The 23,495-nt window shown below is 44.3% G+C and overlaps 1 protein-coding gene across 6 annotated transcripts in view; it reads left to right on the top strand.

Annotated features, from left to right (window-relative positions):
• The window catches only part of ARHGAP26 (Rho GTPase activating protein 26), a 247,681-nt gene that overhangs the window by 140,082 nt on the left and 84,104 nt on the right, over nt 1-23,495 (top strand). For all 6 annotated transcript variants that reach the window (XM_033927266.1, XM_033927264.1, XM_033927267.1 and 3 more), the window contains exons 13-14: nt 13,482-13,547; nt 15,044-15,118. In XM_033927266.1, coding sequence (XP_033783157.1) covers nt 13,482-13,547; nt 15,044-15,118 — 141 coding nt within the window. The remainder of the gene's footprint in view (nt 1-13,481; nt 13,548-15,043; nt 15,119-23,495) is intronic.

Raw genomic sequence — 23,495 nt, 5'->3', positions numbered from 1 at the left:
TTGAGATTCTGTATGGAATGTTGCTACGCTTTGGGGTTCTAGAATCTTGTTACTCTCTGGGATTCCGGAATCTGGCTATTCTTTGAGATTCTGTATGGAATGTTGCTACGCTTTGGGGTTCTAGAATCTTGTTATTCTCTGGGATTCCGGAATCTGGCTATTCTTTGAGATTCTGTATGGAATGTTGCTACTCTTTGGGGTTCTAGAATCTTGTTATTCTCTGGGATTCCGGAATCTGTCTATTCTTTGAGATTCTGTATGGAATGTTGCTACTCTTTGGGGGTTCTAGAATCTTGTTATTCTCTGGGATTCCAGAATCTGGCTATTCTTTGAGATTCTGTATGAATGTTGCTACTCTTTGGGGTTCTAGAATCTTGTTATTCTCTTGGATTCCGGAATCTTGCTATTCTTTGAGATTCTGTATGGATTGATGCTACTTTTTGGGGTTCTAGAATCTTGTTACTTTCTAGGATTCCGGAATCTTGCTATTCTTTGAAATTCTGTATGGGAATGATGCTACTCTTTGGGGTTCTAGAATCTTGTTACTCTCTGGGATTCCGGAATCTTGCTATTCTTTGAGATTCTGTATGGATTGATGCTACTCTTTGGGGTTCTAGAATCTTATTACTCTCTGGGATTCTGGAATCTGGCTATTCTTTGAGATTCTGTATGGAATGTTGCTACTCTTTGGGGTTCTAGAATCTTGTTACTCTCTGGGATTCCGGAATCTGGCTATTCTTTGAGATTCTGTATGGAATGTTGCTACTCTTTCAGTTTTGGCCAGGTACTAGGGACCTGGATTGGCCACCTTGAGAACGGGCTACTGGGCTTTATTGGACCATTGGTCTGACCCAGTAAGGCTAGTCTTACATTCTTATTTATGCGCTGAAGTGGTGTGTAACTGATTAAGCATTTGCTGCATTATGTCCACATGGTCTGGATTTGACAGATCCCACTGTTGGGCCATTCTGTAATCTCTTGTCCTAGCAGAAAAATTAAAAATGACTCAACCCTCAAGAAATTCTTTCCTGACACAGTATCCAGCTTACTTGTTAGTTCAGCTTTCAGGGACAGAAACGAGGAAAGTGATGGAACTGCAGCCAGTGAATCCAACATGGTAGAAATCGTAACATTTAGCTTTATTTTCTCAGAGCAGCCAATGTTTTAAATATACTCATAAGAATTGCCGCTGCTGGGTCAGACCAGTGGTCCGCTCACGCAGTGGTCCTTAGATGAAAGACCAGTGCTCTGAGACTAGCTCTACCTGCATACGTTCCGGTTTAGCAGGAACTTGTCCAACTTTGTCTTTGAATCCCTGGAGGGTGTTTTCCCCTATGACATCCTCTGGAAGAGCGTTCCAGTTTTCCACCACTCTCTGGGTGAAGAAGAATCTATCCCCTTTCAACTTTAGAGAGTGCCCTCTCGTTCTCCCTACCTTGGAGAGGTTGAACAACCTGTCTTTATCTACTTTGTCTTGAATCCCTGGAGGGTGTTTTCCCCAATGACAGACTCCGGAAGAGCGTTCCAGTTTTCCACCACTCTCTGGGTGAAGAAGAACTTCCTTATGTTCGTATGGAATCGATCCCCTTTTAACTTTAGAGAGTGCCCTCTCGTTCTCCCTACCTTGGAGAGGGTGAACAACCTGTCTTTATCTACTTTGTCTTGAATCCCTGGAGGGTGTTTTCTCCTGTAACAGCCTCCGGAAGAGCGTTCCAGTTTTCCACCACTCTCTGGGTGAAGAAGAATCTATCCCCTTTCAACTTTAGAGAGTGCCCTCTCGTTCTCCCTACCTTGGAGAGGTTGAACAACCTGTCTTTATCTACTTTGTCTTGAATCCCTGGAGGGTGTTTTCCCCAATGACAGACTCCGGAAGAGCGTTCCAGTTTTCCACCACTCTCTGGGTGAAGAAGAACTTCCTTATGTTTGTACGGAATCTATCCCCTTTTAACTTTAGAGAGTGCTCTCTCGTTCTCCCTACCTTGGAGAGGGTGAACAACCTATCCTTATCTACCAAATCTATCCCCTTAAGTACCTTGAATGTTTCGATCATGTCCCCTCTCAATCTCCTGTGTTTGAGGGAGAAGAGGCCCAGTTTCTCTAATCTTTCTCATCTTTAGTGTACTGTGATATAGATGTCAGTCAGTTATTACAAAACTCGCTCTCAGCAGGTTCAGCCACTCATTCTGTTGTTTGCTTTCTTGGTGGTACTGTCGGAGGCGGTGTTGCCTGTTTACTTTAGGGCATCCCTTGTCCTGCTGAGTTGTCCAAAGTCATGTTATCTCAGGTTATGTGGAAGCTTATGACTGAGTCAGAGATTGAGTGGTTATAAAAAAAAGCACTTAGCATGTTTACTATAATAGGCACGCTCATAAAAACCAGGAATGGAAAAGAATTCCTATAGCTGGAGATGTTTTAAATCATTGGTCTCCGGGAGAATATCACTATACATTTTTTATGCTTACAGAATTGGAAAGTTTTAAAGTGGTGCTGTCAAGCTTCTACTTGCAAAAATGAATCAGTTTGCAAAATGTTGAAAGAGAGGCCTCGGAATGAGTTGCAAAGTAAGTAATACTTCCCTGAGGTGAATCTCGTAACTGTGAATGAAAGGCTCGATGAAAGCCACCTGTCAATCGGCAAAGCCTGCTGGGAGACGGGGGCCATGTTTGCACCATCTTGGATTTGAAAGAACCCCAGACCTTTCCACAGTGGTCCACAGACCTACAAAGATGTCAGAGCCTTGAGATCATGAGCTTAAGTGAAACATCAGCTTTGTATGGGGTTGACAGATATCCTCATTATAAAAAGAGGACATAAGAATAGCCTTACTGGGTCAGAACAATGGTCCTTCAAGCCCAGTAGCCCGTTCTCACAGTAGCCAATCCAGGTCCCTGTACCTGGCCAAAACCCAAGGAGTAGCAATATTCCATACAGAATCTCAAAGAACAGCAGCATTCTGGATTCCAACACAGTAGCAACATTCTAGAATCCCAAAGAATAATAGATTCCATGCGGAATCCCCAAAGTGTAGCCAGATTCTGGAATCCTAAAGAGTAACAAAAGATTCCGGAACCCTAAGGAGTAACAAGATTCCATGCTACCGATCCAGGGCAAGCAGTGGATTCCCCCTTGTCTTTCTCAATAACAGACTATGGACATTTCCTCCAGGAACTTGTCCAAACCTTTCTTAAAACCAGCTACGCCATCCGCTCTTACCACAACCTCTGGCAACACTTTCCAGAGCTTAACTATTCTCTGAGTGAAAAAAAACTTTCCTCCTATTGGTTTTAAAAGTTCTTCCCTGTAACTTCATCGAGTGTCCCCTACTCTTGATGGTGTGAAAAATCAATCCGCTTGGACCCGTTCTACTCCACTCAGGATTTTGTAGACTTCATTCATATCTCCCCTCAGCCGTCTCTTTTCCAAGCTGAAGAGCCCTAACCTTTTTAGTCTTTCCTCCCTGTTCTGCCGAACCTCCTGCCTCCTTTCCCAAGTGCCTCTGCGCATGCGCGGACGTTGCCCTGATGACCTCACATGCACGTTCATACGACATCATCACGTCAACATCTGCACCCGCGCACAAGGCCTCCAGACCCGGCCCTGAGTTCGGGGACTTCCAAAACCCGGACAGACTGTTGGGTTTTGGAAATCCCTCTGGGCACCCGGATAGTCCTTTAAAAAGAGGACACGTCCGGGTTTTCTCTGGTAATCCTAACTTTGTATCCAAGATCTCACTTGACATTTATGGTTGGCTGGAATCCAATTGGCTAGTTGGAAGCCACTGGCTAGTTTATGAAGAGAAGATAAGAAATGGTTGCAGTCCAGGTCGGTGGATTACAGAAGAGAGAGTTCAGAGCAGTGTCGAAAAAACTGGGAAAACTGAGCTGGTGTATATAGATTCTATGAGGAAGAGCGAGAAAGGGTTGCACATTTTAAAGCAGGCTGCAAAATTCTGATGGGTAAAGATTTATATATGGAAACTACAACAGTTGGCAGATCACATCCACTGAAAACTTTGTAAAGATCACAACATTGGTGCACTGATAAAACACTGGAACCTCGAACCTAAAGAGTTTTTTTTTTTTTTTTACTAAGTTATTCTATTGGATTTAGCAAGTGCTAATTGTCAGAGGATGTTAAATCCATTAAATGTCTCCCTTGTAGGAAAACTAGGTTCCTCCCTCCCTCTGGAATAACCTTACCTCCCCTCTTAGGAATCTGAGCTCCCTCCAACTCTTCCGTAAACATCTGAAAACCTGGTTATTCTCAAAAATGTAACTCTTCCTCCCTCTCTGATTATTCTAGTCCTCTTCATCCTTCCCTCCTCTGGAGTTCCTTTCTACCCTAACTGCTGTTAACCGTGTCGAGCTTTGCGAATGTAGGGATGATGCGGTATACAAACCTAAGGTTTAGTTTAGTTTAAAAGGACGCCATAGAGAAATATGGAAAGAGACGAGGCTCTGATCACCTGGGACTTTGCCATTTCAGCTGAAAAAATTTCATCGCAAGAAAGCTGGACGTCATGGCGTAGGTGAAGCACACAAGAATGACCTCGATAAAAGAGGCGTTGACACCAAGCAATTATTCGGTCATTGAGAGAGAGAAGCTCTTCAGATACCAAACAGCGCAGTCAGGGTGACCCATCAAATGCGCGTAGGACAATTGTGCCCCGCCATTTGCGCGCATGGACAAATGCGTGCACTGAATGGGAGGCGACCCGACAATTAGGATACTATTTTGTCTTTTTTTGAAGGGGGTGGGGGGACACCCCCTCATTACACTCAAAGCATTCACTTCCTATCTAGTATTAGGGTTAGGTTTTAATCATGATTATGGGAACCCTTGTAGTGGATTTCTGGAAGGCCCTGATTTGCTCAGACTCCTCAGGCCCCGCTCCTTGTTACATTTTGTAAACTCTGGATGGAAACTTCCTTTGGCATGATGCGAGCACTTCAGCGAGAGTTGGCAGTAAATTTGAGAGACTTGTCAGTGTGTGTGTGTGTGTGTGTTGCTCCAAAAGAAAATAGATATAATCCTCTCTCATGTTCTCACTATCACTGAGGACCAGTATGTTGTCAAGCAAGATAGGAAAATACACGTGTCGAAATCCTTTGGGGTTCACCACTTGGGCCGCGATAAATCATTCTGCATATCCTGGATGGTGTTGCAGCAATAAACCTTACTAAAATAAAACTTCTTCAGGAGTGACCATCTGACACCAGAGTATGTTGCATGAAGATAAATCTTCCCTTTGCAATCGCAAGTCGCACTTTCTCTGGATCGCCTTACTTTTTTTTTTTTTTGAAGGACGCTGACGTCATGTGGTTGGAATTTCCTCTCAGCTCTTCTCCCTAGGTTGCGTACTGGATGATACCAACTCCTCTCCTTCTTCCCTGCTTTTCCTTGTTGACATTAGCTCCGTTTGCCCCTTCCTGGCACCAGATTGCACTGACTGGATGAGTCGGGATGAGAATGCTCTCCATACAGAACTCAGTGCAGCTTAGAAGTATGGATTTCTCCTTCACTGAGGAAATGCCTTTGAGGAAGCATCCGCTTCTCCTCCTGCCTCACTTGTTCATTTTCCTCCTTCGCTGTCTAAAAAGTCACCTAGAAAACTCTCTAGAAAACTGTAGCAGTTTCTACCACTATTGCAGGAACAATTCACTGTGGTAGCCTTCCAAAGAGATACTTGTATGAATGGCCCATGTTACCTCTCTGGACTGCAAAAACTAAAATGTTGCTTGCGATCTTGGAAAATCACTTATCCCTCTACTGGCCCAGGTAGAAACTTAGATTCTGAGCCCTCTGAGGTCAGTAAGATACCCCAAGGCTACTGTAAGGGTATTGTGAGCCTTGCACTAGAGAATAACACAGGGACAAATTTTTCCCCGTCCCCACAGGAACTCATTTCCGATCCCGTCCCTCTGAGTTCTTTTCCTATCCCTGCCCCATTCCTGCAAGCTCCGTCCTCATCTGCACAAGCCTCAAACGCTTTAAAATCCTAAGTGGCAACATTCTAGAGCTCAGATTGTGATGTCATAATGCCTCATTCCACCAATGCCTAAGCTCCGTCCTCATCCGCACAAGCCTCGAACACTTTAAAATCCTAAGTAGCAACATTCTAGAGCTCAGACTGTGATGTCATAATGCCTCATTCCACCAATGCCTAAGCTCCGTTCTCATCCGCACAAGCCTCGAACACTTTAAAATCCTAAGTAGCAACATTCTAGAGCTCAGATTGTGATGTCATAATGCCTCATTCCACCAATGCCTAAGCTCCGTCCTCATCTGCACAAGCCTCAAACACTTGAAAATCATAAGTACTTGAGGCTTGTGCGGTTAAAGCAGAGCTTAGAGGAATGTGACAGGGACAGCAACAAAACTCATGGGAACGGGATGGGGAAAAAAATAAGACATCCCCGAAAATATGCCCAGGTGCGTTTTTTGGACCCAAAATTAATAGGACACTGTCTTATTTTTGGGGAAACACGGTATCTCTTAATACAGCAACTAAATTATTATTATTATTATTTTATTTTTCTTATCTTGATTATTTGGTGTACACCGCACTGATGTTATAATCGACGAGCTGTGTTTCGGCTTTCCTGCCTTCATCAGGAGCCCATATCTAAAAGCCAATCAAATAGACAGTCATAAATTTAGCAATAAATGAGAATTAAATTTAAAAAAATTAATTAATTAAAAAATACACATTTGAAAGAGGCAGATGAAACCCATTCAAGTTGGAGTTCCTATGAAAACAAGCCAAAAGTAAATATCAACACTTCTATAAAATCAAATGATAATTAATGTATAAAATACGCATGATGAAATTGTGTACATAAAATGCTAGAGAAATACAGAATCAATTAAAAGTGGCAAAAGAATATATATGTTAAATGAATGAGCACATCGGTTACTTCGTCACTCTCCATTGGGCCTTTTGTTTGGACCCTTTGTTGGCTTTTTGCGGGTTTCCTATATCTTCTTTGTTTGTTGTGTAAATTTTATCATGAGCCGCAGCCAGGATCACATGGCTGAGATGTGATTTCCACAGTACCGGCACCTCCGGAGCAGTCGGTGATTTTTGGTCGCCAAAAGCCAGCGCTACGCTTGAGGAATCACACGGCGATGACAGAGAATCCTTTGAATATTGATGAGCCCATTTTACTACCATTTTAATATTAATGACCTCGTTTGCATGGCAGTGGCGGAGACTGCTAAAAAGCTCAGAAAAGACCACGGTGAGCTGTTATGATATCCGGCCGCTAAAATACATGCACGCTAAACCGGCTGGAGCAGGTTTAGTGACCATCGTTAAGGGCACGGTAAATTTTGAGAATCTTCCTTTGGGCTTCTTAGCATTTAGTACTAAGCTTTAGTAAAAGGGCCTTTAAGTTTGACATTGATTCCAGAACTGCTTCGGGAAGTAGTGTAATATTAAGAACATAAGAAGTTGCCTCCGCTGGGTCAGACCAGAGGTCCATCGCGCCCAGCAGTCCGCTCCCGCGGCGGCCCATCAGGTCCATGACCTGTAAGGTGATCCTTGTCCAAACCCTTTAATCCCCTTCATCCTTCTATCTGTACCCTTTCATAACCTATCCCTACCTCTATCTGTATCCCTCAATCCCCGTATCCTTCAGGAATTTATCCAATCCTTTAAAACCCCGTAGTGTACTCTGTCTTATCACAACCTCCGGAAGCGCATTCCAGGTGCCCACCAACCTCTGAGAGAAAAAGAATTTCCTAGCATTGGTTCTAAACCTGTCCCCTTTCAATTTCTCCGAGTGCCCCCTTGTTCTTGTGGTTCCTAATAGGCTGAAGAATCTGTCCCTCTCCACCTTCTCTATGCCCTTCATGATCTTGAAAGTCTCTGTCATGTCTCTTCTGAGTCTTCGCTTCTCCAGGGAAAAGAGCCCCAGCCTTTCTAGCCTGTCTGTGTATGAAAGGTTTTCCATACCTTTTATCATTTTCGTCGCTCTTCTCTGAACCCTCTCAAGTATCGCCATGTCCTACTTAAGGTACGGTGACCAATATTGGACACAGTACTCCAGATGCGGGCACACCATCGCACGATACAGCGGCATGATGACTTCCTTCGTCCTGGTCGTAATACCCTTCTTAATAATACCCAACATTCTGTTAGCTTTCTTTGAGGCCACCGCGCATTGTGCCGTTGATTTCATTGTTGTATCCACCAGCACACCCAAGTCTTTTTCAAGTTCTTTATCAAATTCTGTAACGCATGAGAACTGTCGACTCTCCATAATTTGATCCCTCTTAATTGTAAAGGAATTGCTCCATGGAAAACGGAAGGTATTCCTAAAGACACAGTACTATATGAATAATTTTTGAGCACGGATAACTCTTGAGATCATTCCTCTGAAAAGATAACATCAAATCGGATTTCTAGACGGCATAACCGTAGGGTTCTATGCGGTTTACAAAAGATTAATTAAATTGCAACATAATTGAATGAACTCAACATAATGGAAATCTAATTGTTTATAAATTTAGTAAATAGCAGAGTTTTCAATTGCCTTCTAAAATGTAAATAGGAATAGGAAGTCGATAACAAATGCCGAAAATCCTTATCATAAAGAGCTGCCTGAAAGGAAAGGGTACGGTCGTGATGTTTTTTTAAAAAAAATTTACAACCCTTGGCAGACGGAAATACAAAAGAGAGCCTGGGATCTTCTAAGGCTCATCTGGGAGCCGGCTGGGAATGAGTTGATTTAGGTAAAGAGGAGCCTGACCAGAAGCAGCCCAGCTTAAAGGCTATACGTGCTTCGACTGGTAACCAATATAATTCCCAAAAGAAGGGAACGACATGATCCATTTTTTTCAATCCATACACGAGGAATGGAAATCTTTATTTTCCCGTATAGGAAGCTGGGTGTACTGTTCTCCTGTTACTGCCAAAAGGGCGCTCCGAGTGTTTTCTTGGATTCTCAAGACATAACTTCAAACAATTTAAAACAAATCTGTGTAGCTGTAAAATATGACCAGCCCTGTGAAAGAAGAATTATAGCTGTGGGATCGGTCTTTCGCTTTCCTAGTCAACAAGGATTTCCTGTTCTGTGCAGCACTGAGCTGAGGTGTTTTCGGAACATTGATTGACTTGGATGAGGGCTTTTAAGACTTGGTGCTGACGAAGTTTTGTGTGCACTCTGATGTTTCAAGTGTTCCTTTTATCTTTGGTTACTCGTACAAAGCGAAATGATTCTGAAGTGTTATCTCAACACACCAATATTCACAGAGTCCACTGAGATATAACACCTGCAGTCTTAATAAACACTCCATGAGATCCATGGTGAGACCCCATCTCGAGTATTGTGTTCAATTCTGGAGACCACACTACCGGAAAGATGTGTTGAGAGTTGAGTCGGTTCAGCGTATGGCTACCAGGATGGTCTTGGGGCTCAGGGATCTCACGTATGAGGAAAGGTTAGAAAAATTGCGGATGTACTCACTGGAGGAGCGAAGAGAGAGGGGGGACATGATTGAGACCTTTAAGTATATCACAGGGCATATAGAGGTGAAAGATGGTATCTTCAGTCTTACAGGGCCCTCGGTAACCAGAGGGCACTCGCTGAAAATCAGGGGAGGGAAGTTTCAAGGTGATGCTAGGAAGTATTTCTTCACCGAAAGGGTGGTCGATCATTGGAACGAGCTGCCTCAGCAGGTGATTGAGGCCAGCAGCGTGTTGGATTTCAAGAGGAAATGGGATATTCACGTGGGATCTATAGGGGGGTAGAAGTCAGGGAGTGGGTCGTTGGTATGGGCAGACTCGATGGGCTGTGGCCCTTTTCTGCCGTCAATTTCTATGTTTCTATGTCCTTTTGGGGTATCAGACTGCCCGACAAACAACTTAGTTTGAAGGGGATAAGTTCTTCATTTGCCCCGTGGTACCTCCTCCTCCTTATTTATTCTTTTTTTCTATTTTTCTTGACTTCTTTTCTTATCAATTTAAATGAGTTATCTTATCATTTCATAATTTTTTATGCATATTTTTCTTAGTAATTGAAAGTACTTAGCTTTCAGCCTTGAAATGATTCCCCTGAACGCCAACGCGTTTCGGATTCTTTGTCAAGGCGACATGGGGAAACTGAAACCCAAGAAACATTACAATTAAAACTAAATATTGCCAAACTAAAAACATTATCAAGAGGACTACAACTTTACCCTCCCACTGCTTGAACACAATTGCTTGAACCTACTATTGTGAACATACACAGCGTACAGCCAACGGATTTTTCACAGAACAATCCGCAAAATCCGCTGTGGGCCCTATGATTACTGCATGGGGTTTATGACATGTGTAATGAAGTAAAGGAGATAGGACAGATTTAAGGACCTGGGAAATGGGGTGTATAATTGAACTCTTGGTAGTGGGAAATGCAACGTGATGTAGTTATGGAGTGAAGTGGGTACATGTTTTGAATGATGTGTGCATTATTGGAAAACTGGTGAAGGAATTATAGGAATGGGGCTGCAGGATGTGCAGAAAACCTGAGAGTGGGTCGTATAGTATGCAAAAGCTAGGAAAATCAGTTTAATTGTCTAATGGCACTCACTTTTAAATAATAAACTGAATTAAGGGCAATATTTAAGACACACTTAAGAATGCTTGATATAATCAACTTTCATTCTGTTTCTTAGTATATATACCAGTCTCTTAGATCCTCAGCAGGGCCACCACATACTCAGATATATCTCACTAGTCTTTACGCCTGTTACATTAACGGGTGCTAGAATAGATCTGTCTGTCTGTCTTTCTTTCTGTCTCCTTAGCCGCTGTCTGTCTTTCTTTCTGTCTCTCTTTCTCTCTCCTTGGCCGCTTTCTGTCTGTCTGTCTTTCTTTCTGTCTCTCTGTCTCCTTAGCCGCTGTCTGTCTGTCTTTCTTTCTGTCTCTCTCTCTCTCCTTGGCCGCTTTCTGTCTGTCTGTCTTTCTTTCTGTGTGTGTCTCTCTCTCTCTCTCCTTGGCCGCTTTCTGTCTGTCTGTCTTTCTTTCTGTCTCTCTCTCCCCTTAGCCGCTTTCTGTCTGTCTGTCTCTCTTTCTGTCCCTCTGTCTCCTTAGCCGTTGTCTGTCTTTCTTTCTTTCTGTCTCTCTCTCTCTCTCTCTCTCCTTGGCAGCTTTCTGTCTGTCTGTCTTTCTTTCTGTCTGTCTCTCTCCCTGGCCCCCTGCCTATCTCTCTCTGCCCCCCTCCCCCGAGCAAATCAAGATTGCTGCCTGCCCCCCAGCACACCCCTCCCCCCAAAGCAGCCCCTTTTCCCTCTCCCCCCTCCACTTCCCTGTGCAGCAGTAGCAGCCGGACGCCTCTCAACACCTCTAAGGACACCCTCCTGCTGTTGCTCTCACCGCCGCACGCGCCACAAATCGAACACGGCCATGGAGTCACAAATCATAAGTGCGCATGCACGCTTGGGGTTTTATTATGTGGCTTTATGCTCCAGCTCATTTCTGGATCAATTTAATATTGCTTATTAACTATCTTCTTATTTATTTAATAATTATGTACTAAAAAGTACTTAGCTGTATGGTCTCGCCTCACACAGGGATAGATACACCGACGTGTTTCACCCATTGAGTTTTACATAAGGGTTTTCAAGGCTACTATTCCCTATATAGCTTTAAGCCATTCAAACAGGCCACAGCGTCTAGCATAAAGCCACACACTATGAGATATATTTGAGTATGTGGTGGCCCTGCTGAGGATCTGGGAGACTGGCATATATAATAAGAAGCAGAAGGAATGCTGATTATATCAAGTTAGGAAAGTGACATGCAACGCTTATCGCATGCAAGAGCATGAAACAGTTTTCTGGGCTCTTCTTTATGTTCCTTCTTTGGCGCTGAGATTTGATATTTACGCCCTTAATGTCTTTGAAAGGCACTTTCATAAAACTTTCAGAATTATGAACGCCTCTGTGCCCTTTCGGTATGACTTATTGAAATCTTTGTAAATATAAGAACTAATCTTCTTCCACAAATAACTGACTGGAGGCTGTGTTCAGAGTACAGAGAACTGCTGAAGGATTCAAGGAGGTTTTCATTTTGTGTATATTACCTCATTTAAATTACATTTGGGAAAAAAAAAAAAAAAGATGCAGCAGTACGAGTTAATTGAGTCCTTATATTTCATTAGCAGGAATGCTTTAGATCTGTTTCGGAATCTGAGTGGGTGCCTTCAGGGCATCATAATTTGCACAAAATAAATATTTTATTTCATGCTAATAAAAAATCTGGGTCTCGGCGTGCACTTTGGGGATATGTGTGGATCAGGAGGGAGGCAAAAGTGACATTATCTCTAAGGTCCAATTTAATTTTGCTTGGTAACACAGTTTGCCAGGTGTTTGCATCAGGTTTGTGGAATGGGGGGGGGGGGGGAGGAAAAGAGCAGGTTAACATGCTACATTTTCTGGTAGAAAGGCGAGTTCAAATCCTAACACGCCCCAAGTGGCATGAAGTTTAAGATCTTGAGCTAAACCTAATAAAGTAAACTAATAGTTTGACCCAGTTGACATTCTTTGCTCAATGGAGGCTCGGATTAGATAGGGTTGGAGAGGAAGGTAGGAATGGACTTCCCGAATAGTAAGAAGCTAATACTGTTCCTGTCTTTGTTGTGTGGGACTCTGTGTAGTGCTGTAGCGAGGGTGGGAGGTCCCTCCCCCCCCCCCGTGACCCCCCTCTGATGTAACTTTCTGGCCCTGCGACCTGGAAGTGATTTCAGAGGGAGCCAGGCCAGCACGAGGAGCAGGCCAGAGTAGTTGCTCATGCTGGCAAGATTTAAAAGAGGTGGGGGGGTAAGAGGGGGGTGCAAGTGTGATGTGTGTGTGGAGGAGCAGAGAGGTGCTAGCGTCCCCACCAAGACGGGGTACACCAACAAATCCGCAAAGGACAATTGCGCACACGGACAAATGCACGCAGGACAATTGTGGCCCGTCTGGAAGGCCCTGATTTGCTCAGAGTCCTCTGGCCCCATCCCTTGGGAGGGGCTTGAGGCGCCTGAGGCCTTCCAGATATCTAGTAAAGGGTTCCCATAATCATGCTGTAAACCTAATCCCAACACTAGATAGGAAGTGAATGTTTTAAGTGTAACCCTCAAAAAGACAAAGTCCTCTTGGGGCACAATTGTCGGGTCACCTCCCATTCAGTGCGCGCAGTTGTCCTGCGGGCAAATGTCAGTGCGCAATTGTCCCTTATGCATTTGACGGGTCACCCCAAGATGGCACCCAGGGCAGTCTGCTCCCCCTTATCATGCCACTGACTCTGTTTGCTGGTTGCCCTCACCTTTTTGAAGACCGAGAAAATAAATATATTATGCTAAAGTTGCCTAGAAGAGAGAGAGAGGGAGAAAGAGAAAGGAGGAAGGAAAATAATGCTGGAAGAAACTTTCATGCTTGTGTTTTCAGTAGAGAGCTGGATGTCTTTATCAAGTTTGCTTCAGAATTTGACCAGTTTTGGTTTTTTTCCTTTTCAGGTGCCCAGCTGGACAACATTGGCTTTAACATCATCCAAGCATGCATCCATGCTGTGGAAACCCGAGGTACCTTACGAGTGTCGTCATTGTCATTTGCACAGATGTTTTCTGTCATGAACTGGGATCACCTGAGATATTTTCCATTCGGGTCAACCATCTTCTCTCTTCTTGCTCTCTTCTCTTGGGTACTCCATTGTGTGTCTTTTTGCTCACCACAGCTAGAGAATGACACGAGGACAAATTTTTCCCATTCATTTTCCCATCCCGTCGAGTTTTTTTCCTGTCCCTGCCCTATTTCTGCAAGCTCTGTTCTCATCTGCACAAGCCTCAAACGCAATCCTAAGTAGCAACATTCTAGAGCTCAGATTGTGATGTCATAACGCCTCATTCCACCAATCCCTAAGCTCCGTCCTCATCTGCACAAGCTTCAAACACTTGAAAATCATAAGTGCTCGAGGCTTGTGTGGTTAAGGCATAGCTTGCAGGAATGGGACAGGGATAATAATAATAATAATAATTTTATTCTTATATACCGCAAAAGCCATGGCAACAAAATTAGCGGGGGCGGGGGAAAAATTGTCCCCGTGTCATTCTCTACACTGCACCACTCTAGAAATCAAAATTTAGTAAAAGTGAGCCAAGTAAAGGACAATGAAGCCATTGTGACATCACTGATGAGGTTGGCTTTTATTGGTGCAATGAGGCATTATGACATCATAATCTTAGCTCTGGAATGTTGTTACTATTTGAATTTGTGCCAGACACTTGGGGCCTGGGTTGGCCAATGTTGGAAACAGGATACTGGGCTTGATGGACCTTGGGTCTGTCCCAGTATGGTAATTCTTATGTTAAAAATCAACTTGCAGCCTGTGAATGCTGAGTACCTGAAGCCTTCCTGCAGGCTCTCTGGGGTGAACCGGGTTCTGGAAGGAGCTGACTGAAGGATTGTCACTAGTGATTGGATGGGATAGAAGAGGAGTGGTTTTAGATAAAGATAGGGTGGATGGGGCTCCTAGTTGAGCCCCAGTAATGTCTGGTTTTGTTTGAACCGGTTCATAGACAACGGCGCGAAAGACAAAGGCGCGCCCGGACAATTGAGCGCAGCGCAGAGGTGCGCGCCGCTCAAAATTACTGTTTTTAGGAGCTCCGATGGGGGGTTTTGTTGGGGAACCCCCCCCACTTTACTTAATAAACATCGCGCCGGCGTTATGGGGGGTTTGGGGGGTTGTAACCCTCCACATTTTACTGTAAACTTAACTTTTTCCCTAAAAACAGGGAAAAAGTGAAGTTTTCAGTAAAATGTGGGGGGTTACAACCCCCCAAACCCCTCACAACGCCCCCACAACGCGGCGCATTGTCTATTAAGTAAAGTGAGGGGGTTCCCCCCCCACGCCCCCCCCCGTCGGAGCCCTAAAAACAATAATTTTGAGCGGTGCGCACCTCCGCGCTGCGCTCAATTGTCTGGGCGCACTTTTGTCCCAGCACGCTTTTGACCTGACACCGTTTGAACCAGAAGCTCAACTACCAGAGTGAAATAAAAATAACATTTTTCTTGTCTACAGGGATCAATGAACAAGGGCTTTACCGTATAGTGGGAGTGAATTCACGGGTGCAGAAGCTGTTGAGTATTTTAATGGGTAAGTGAGTTCATACTATCAAGTTTTCGCTTTTTCAGAAGAATACAGGGCAAGTGTCTTCTTTTTTTTTTTTTTAAATTATTATTGTAAACTTTTTAATTTTGCAAACAGAGATGCCAAAAAGCAATACAAATACAATATAAAATAATAACACCCCCCCCCTCGAGAACCCGCGGCCTAGTAACAATAAATAATCCCTAACAAAGCAAATCTAATGGAAACCAAATCTTTGTAATCACTGAAAATCTCTCTGTCTTAACTGCAGCAATTTCTTTGCACTTCCTAGAAGTAGTCCTGAAGTCCAGTTCATACCCTCTGAACCTGTTAGGAGAGGGGGGCAAGAGAACAGAAATGAATGAAGAAGAATTCAATGGTATTGTAGAGAGCACATGCGCTTTCTCTGATGTCACTTCCGGGAGGAAGTGGCATCAGAGAAAGTTCCGAAGCCAACGCGGGCAGCAAGTCCTTTGCTGCTCACTCTGAAGTTAAAAAGGTACGGGGAAGAGGCACGGGCACAAGGTGGGGGGACGGGAAAGAGGGTGGGAGAGGGGCACCGGTCACCCTCGCTATGCCATTGAGCACATGGAGCCACAATCTTGCCCACAAGCTTTTTTTTTTGCTCCACCCTTCATAGTGATGCAGAAAATGATCCCAAGTCCTTGTGCTATTCAAGTTGTTGACCTTGTGAAGTGGAGAGTTCTTCCGCTATCTCGATGGATGTGCTGAAATATCACAAAGGGATCAAGCCGATATTTAATCAATTTGTTGATAGGGTTTTATTGTGTCTTTTAATCTGTCCCCCACTGTGCTAGAAATGGCTATGAATATTTTAAAAGGAGTAGAGGGTTCACATATGGGATATAACTAGAGAGACTACTACTGATCTCCCCTGATGCACTCTGGGAAAGGGAAGAAGCCAGACTACAAATCCCACAATGCATTAGGATGGAATCTCAGATTCGGTTTGGCCCAGAGTTTGGGTTTTTCTAGGAGAGAGCCCGTAAGGGCGGGAATCACTTTTTCAGAGGAATGTTGAAAGAACTTGAATGCAGCCTCCTATAGCCATATTGGGCTTAGAGAAAACTGTAGCTTATTATTTCCCGTCTGTTAACTTTTTTTTTTTAAATTCTATAAGATCAAACAATAATATCCAGAGATAATGTAGCACCTACGCGGGTTCCTCTTCAGAATATCTCCTTCTTGGTGAAATAAAACTCCGAGAAGAAAAGAGGGATTTTGTGGCTCTTTAAACTGTGCCCAGAGTTACCTAAAATGTTCTGTGCTCTGCTTCTGCAATAGAAATGGATTTTGGTAAAAACCTAATTAGAAAGAATAATTGAATGGGTTGTTAAGGGTGTAGAAAGCGAGAACATAACAGGCTCTCCTCCACGCGTGACGGATGGCTTTCACACGTTCCTCCCCAATCTCCTGTGTGACATTCGTGCCCAATTAATCTCATGTTGATTGACGATTGTTTTCTAGGCCTAGTAATTGGTGATCTATAAGAGCCTAATGCTGACTCTCCTGCCCGACCCATAAATCTCACATGGAAGGGATTTAGAGGCTAAAGTTGTTTATTTTCCAAAAGCCGTAACCCTCACGAAAATAAGTGCAGTTAAAGAGGACATTATTTAGCCATTCCCAGGGGTTTTGCTCGCTATACTGAGGTGGATTTAAATTTCCTTTTCTAACTATTGCTTCCCATTGCGGAAACCCCCCCCCCCCAAAAAAAAACCCCATAATATCCCTTTCTCATAATATCCTTACAAATGGAAGCAAAGTATGGCAAAGGGTTTTTTTTGTTTTTTTTTTTTACTAAGCTTCAGCATGGGCTCCTTTTACTAAGATGTGCTAGCGTTTTTAGCGCATGCAGGATTTTAGCGTTACTCTTCTAGAACTAACGCCAGCTCAATGAAGGTCTAGCACGCGCTATTCCGCGGATTAAGGCCCTAACGCATCTTTGTAAAAGGAGCCCTAAATGTGGCCATAGCATGCCCCTGCGTGGGTTTTCCCGCGCGATAAGACCATTTTTACCGTTGCCATATCGGTGGCCATGCACTAATGTTTCACTCTCGACTACCCGTATCCTCAAATAATTTTAACCTTTTTCTGGATCTTCAGAGATGAGATTCTCAAGGAAATGTCGATGAGAATACGTCTTCGCCAAAATCTTCATTAGTCCGTTTTTATATACAGTAAAGCCCTGCGAATTCGCGGTTCACGAATCGCGGACTCGGCCATTTGCCGTATTTTCTGACCGCCTCTTCCGGGAGCTGAAGTCAGGCTACACCAATCAGGAGCTGCTGATTGGTGTAGCCTGACTTTAGTTCCCGGAAGAGGCGGTCAGAAAATACTATGAACGATCCCGCAGGACATCGGCCCTTTTTTCAGCACCCGCTGCCGCCCCTGCAAGCTCTCTCCCGCCTCCAATCCGCTCCTAAGCCACATTCGCGGTTTTACGAAATTCACGGGTGCTCCTGGAACGGAACCCCTGCGAATTTCGGGGGAGTACTGTATACATAAATTGACCTCATACTGCTTCATTTATAAATTCATTATATAAATTATTACTTGACCTCGTACTTTATACTTTGTGAATCGAAAGAACTGCTTGTCTTATTCTCATTGCCGACACAAATTCATGTTTCGTCCTCAAGCTGTTTCAAGGTTGCTTCCCCCTTAATAACATTCATGGACCCCCTGATGCAGGCAATTTAGCTGAAACACAGCCCGTGTCGGGTCCTTTTTCCACTAGTCTATTTACATATGCGTTGGACCTTAATTAAAATTTATTTGCCTGCTTGATCACTTGGTTTTCTCTCCTTGTTTTTGTGACTGGCCGTTAGTGCGAGCACTTAACAGCCACCCATTTTGAAGGTAAGGACTCGCGCAGTATTCCTGCACTAATCTAATCTAATCTTGCAATTGTGAGTCGCACAAGCTCAACAAGCTGAAGTGCTAATGTGGATGCCCCAACTGGTTAGCACAGGAATGCTCACTTTCTATCCCAAGACATTCTCCCTCCATAATATGTGCTAATTTGGCAGTTACCATAGGACACGTGAGTGCATCTCGCAGTATGCCATTTTAATGGGATGTGCTAAAAACATGCTGTGTTTTCGCACTAATTGCATGCTAAATTATTCTGAGGGCAGGCATTCCTGGGCTAACCTGTTAACACTTCTATATTATCGCATGCTAACTGATTATTGCATGGGCAGCTGTGGGCTAATGGCAATAGCACGTAGCCATAAATGGATAGAATAGTAAATGGCTTTAACATAGGGGAAGACCCGGGAATAGCTCAAGGCAATCTGCTGCCTGAGGCGAGGGATGAGCTGGGTGCCCCCTCCCCCCTCCAAGCATCCAAAATGGGGGTGGGACAAGGGCTGCCCCAACTATTAGGCTTTCTGCTTTCACCCTTCTTCCTCTCAATTGGCATTTTTCCCATTCCTTCACCCCCTCCACCATCCCTACTTTCAATTTGTCGTAAAAGTAGCCGGGCGGCGGTAGCGATTCACGGAGCTACGCCGCTGCCAATCCCAGCATCTTCTCTCCACTACAGCCCACCCTGTCTGACAATTTCCTGTTTCTGCTGGAGCGGGCCACAGTGGAGAGAAGACGCCGGGAGTGGCAGCAGGGTCAGGGCAGGATTAACCAATAGACCAAGTAGGCACGTGCCTAGGGCCCAAAATGGTCAGGGGGGCCCAATGAAGGAGGGCATCAACATTGTTTTTTCCAAAGGGCGATGGGCCCCTCCAGCATCGATCGGCAATGCGGGCCCCCCCCCGATCAGCAATGCGGGCCCCACCCCGATTGGCAATGCAGCCCCCCCCCCCATCAACGGAAAGTAAGACAAGCAAGCAAAGCAGGTAAGAACGGCAACGGGAGCTGTAATTGTGCAAGCGGTGCTGCGTGCCCAAAGCTTCCCTCTGACGCAGCTTCCTGTTTCCGCCTAGGTGCATGGTGGGGTGGGGTAGGGCAGGGGGCCCAGTGTACTTGTGTGTCTAGGGGCCCTCGATGAATTAATCCTGCCCTGAGCAGGGTAGCTCTGTAAATCGCTACCGCCACCTGGCAGCTTTCATGACAAATTGAAGGTTGATGGGGGGATGGGAAAAATGTCAATGGGGGGAGGGGAAGAAGGATAAAAACATTAGATTCCAGGAAGGGGGCAACATAGAGAGCCGACCGGCAGATAGGCTGGCCGGCAGCAACATGCCGCTCACTCAACAGTGCCTCCTGAAGAAAACGCTTGTCTTGGCATGTTCCTGCTAAGTGAGCAGAACTCGGAAAGTCTGTTGCTGGGGAATAAATCATGTGCTGAATTTTGGGCCTTCAGGGTAAACTTCTGAACTGGTGTCAGCACTGCAGAACTGAACGTGCTCCTTTCATCCTCCCTTCACAGTTGGAGCCCTCCAGGGCCAAACCTGTCTTAAGATTTAAAATCAAAGCTCGGGAAATAACAGAGCAGACTACTGAATACTTGAAGGAATAGCCTTCACTGGGAAATATTATTTTCATGCAATTAGATGCAAAGGGTTCCTTTGTTTTTCAGGTGCGCACGCTAACAGCTATTATAGAATTGGCGCAAAGTGCGCCCCCTTGTGGCATCTCAATTGAGGTGTCAAGTTGTAGAGCTGGAGGGAGAGAGGGCGATTCGCAGCTCAGGACTGCTGCTGCCTTGAGGACGATTTATTTGTTGGCTTTTTTTTTTGCTGGTTGGGTGAGAGTGCCGGTTGCTTGAATACTGGTTAATCGAGGTTACTAAAGAGCAACAAAAAGAAATCCAACCAAATCTGCAGAAAAACCACCAAAACAGGAAAACCAAACAGAAATTGCAGACAATGTACAAGATGCAGGCAAGAGTTTATTGTACCAAGTTTAAAATGCAGTAATATAAAACCTTTTTACCAACCGAGAGACCCAACACGGTCCGTGTTTCGGACAACACGCCTTCATCAGGGGTCCACAGTGCCACACGGCAAATTATACACCCAGGCACTTGTTGTTACCTTCATTTTTTGTGGTATATTTTATACCTTATTTACCATGGACCTCTGACGAAGGTGTATTGTCCGAAACACGGACCATGTTGGGTCTCTTGGTTGGTAAAAAGGTTTTATGTTACTGCATTTTAACCTTGGTACAATAAACTCTTGCCTGCATCTTGTACATCGTCTGCAGTTTTTGTTTGGTAATTGAGGTTACTGCCTTTGAAAGAATTTTCATTTTGACCCAAATGCAGTTTAAAACCAGGAGTAGATTCCAGAGATGATTATGGCCATCTAAAATGACCGTCTCGCTGGTCACATTCAAACATTTGTGTGCAGAGAGTAGAGTTCTGCTAAGTTATTAAAAACAGCTGAGAAATCATTTGGCTTTGCTAATTTTTTTTTTTTTTAAAAATATGATGATCCTCCCAATCAGAAGAGCTTTAATATTGTCCAAAGAGCTTTAATATTGAAGACATGTCCAGGGGTCTGCACGGCTTTTCAAAACCCGGTTCTTTGTCCGGGTTTTGAAAAGCTTCCCCCGAAATTGTGTCGGGCATGCGTGCATGCCCTCCTGCCCGCCCAGAGCAAGCAGCAGGGGTGGGGCTAGGATGGGATTAGAGGCATGACAGACATAACGAGAAGGGGATGGGTGGGCCTAGGGGCGGGCCTAGGAGTCCAGATTTTATGAATGTAAAATCTGGCAACCCTATCCGAAGGCCAACCTGAGTTATTATTTTTGAGTGTGTTGGAGAGGAGAAGGGTGGTTGGGGAGATGGAAGGCAAAAGCCCTAGTAGGTACAAAAGGTAACCCCCCCCCCCCCCCCCCCCAACACCCTCCAGGCCTTTGAAATGAGCAGCAAGCACAGGAGACCTAAGGCCAAGAACAATCGACAGGCATCTCTTGTTTTTCACGGCTGGGGTGTCGAAAAGTCAGCTCATAACTTTGCTTCTCTAAAAGAAGGGAAGTTTGTTAAAATGGCCTTAAATCTGGCGATTATTTGTGTAAGTATATTGCTAGGGGTTTTTTTTTTTCTTTTTTCTTTCTTGTATTACACTACTGAAACTTGGAATTAAAATAGAAAAAAAAACCCCGACAGACTTGGCGTCTTCCCAGTGACATTCTTTGATGCATTCAGTTTTGGAACTTACATTAAAGGGAGTCTGTTGTTGCCAAGTCGGTGGCCATTTTGGTGCGATTACAACAAACTGAAGAATCCCTCTACGTTGTAGAGTGCCGATAGTAGCGTGTCACGCAGTCTGTCACAGGAGGGTGGGCTGTGGCCGCCAAATGTGTCCATTTCTGTACATGCCGTTCAATTGCTGTCAATTTCTGGTGCGTTATTTTGCCAACTGTGGGTCTCTTTTTACTAAAAATACATGAGGAAACCGGCTTAGTGCATTTTAACACAAGACAGCCGTTGCTTTATTTTTACTTATTGACTACTGTTGTTCCAGTACGGCAAATGCTCACATTCTTAACCAGTAAAAATTGCTTCCCTCTTTCGTGTGTTCCTCGAGAAACATCTGGAAAGACCATTACTTTGGTTCCCCAACTCTTAATCGTAAAATAATGTTTTGATATCAAATCTCTATCAGGGGTCGTCGTAAAGGTCACTAGAAAAGCTCCACAACATGGCAACGATTTGATATCTGTAGCAATTCCACCAAAAGGTTCCAAGGAAGGATGCCGGCCGGGCTCTTAATCTGACGCTAATACTAGTGAAGCCACTTATCACTTTAGAAATTATTTTTCCTACTGTTTTTCAATGGTGAATTAAATTACTAAAAGTTGGGATATTGACGCCAATGATTTTGTTTTCCAGGTGCCCAATCATCGCCCCAGTACCTAAGGGTTTAAGAGACTTTCAAAAATTAGCATTTCTTAGGGAGTCAAATCTTTTCTTTGAGAAAGGAAAATGGTAAAACCAGAGGACATAATTTGAAGTTGAGGGGTGGTAAATTCAAAGGCAATGTTAGGAAAGTCTACTTTACGGGGAGGGTGGTGGATGCCTGGACTGCGCTCCCGAGAGAGGTGGTGGAGAGAAAAACGGTGACTGAGTTCAAGGAAGCGTGGGATGAACACAGAGGATCTAGAATCAGAAAATAATATTAAATATTGAACTAAGGCCAGTTACTGGGCAGACTTGCACGGTCTGTGTCTGTATATGGCCATTTGGGGGAGGTTGGGCTGGAGAGGGCTTCAATGGCTGGGAGGGTGCAGATGGGCTGGAGTAGGTTTTGATGGAGATTTCGGCAGTTGGAACCCAAGCATAGTACCAGGTAGAGCTTTGGATTCTTGGCCAGAAATAGCTAAGAAAAAAAAATTTAAATTGAATCAGGTTGGGCAGACTGGATGGACCATTCGGGTCTTTATCTGCCGTCATCTACTATGTTACTCTGGTTAATCCCGGAGGCTCCTACGTTAGCTCAGTGACGGGCTTTGCTCCTACATTATTTGCAGCTGGAACGTCTCTGACTTGGATACTCCCAAAGGGGGGAGCCATTTTGCAATTCCTCAACATCTACTGCTAGAAGCTGATTGTTGACTTTGTGATGATCCTGTTTGCATTGGCCGTTCTTAAGGTGCATTGAGGCTAGTTGATGCTATCGGTTCGGCAGTCAATCTTGATGGAGTTGGGGGGGGGGGGAAGAGTGGGAGAAAAAGTGAAAAATGGTTGCTTATCTTCTTAGTACTCTTTCTTCTATTGCCCTATTTTGGGGCACTGGCTGTTGGGACACCTTTGTTCCCTGTTCTGTCGCGCATTTGCGTAATAAAATATTAAAATAAAAATTGGGGGGGTGAGGGGAAGACTTTGGGATCCTTTTACAAAGGTGCACTAGCATTTTTAGTGCACGCACCGGATTAGCGCTCGCTACCCGAAAAACTACCACCTGCTCAAGAGGCGGTGGTAGCGGCTAGCGCGCGGGGCATTTTAGCGCCCGTTAAGGCCCTAACGCACCTTCTTTCCTGTGAACTTGGTCCAGTAATTTTAATATTTGTTTACTCATTTGCATCTCTCATTGGTGTTTCCTATCTACTGCTTTCTCAGGACTCATCAGTGACCCCTTCAACATTTATGATACTTGGTTTTACATAGCTTTTGTAGCTCTATGCTTCTCTGTCTTTGCTTAAATTATGGTTTCCTATGCACATCCATTGCCCTACCAACTTCTCTGTCTTGCTATTTATTGTGGCTAGAAGACTGTATTGTATTATACGATGCTTATATGTTTGCTACCGATATATTATTTTATTGTGGTGATGTACTTGAAAGGAGCTGTCACTTCTTTTTCTTGTTGGGCTTTCTCGGAAGCCTGTTGTTGTTTATAAAATCAATAAAAATACTTTGAACTGAAAAAAAAAAAAAAATTTGTTTCTTGAA

Source organism: Geotrypetes seraphini, chromosome 18 (assembly GCF_902459505.1).
Source record: "Geotrypetes seraphini chromosome 18, aGeoSer1.1, whole genome shotgun sequence".
NCBI lineage: Eukaryota > Metazoa > Chordata > Amphibia > Gymnophiona > Dermophiidae > Geotrypetes > Geotrypetes seraphini.
The sequence above is the reverse complement of the archived record's forward strand: the minus strand, read 5'-3'. Positions and strand labels throughout refer to the sequence as shown.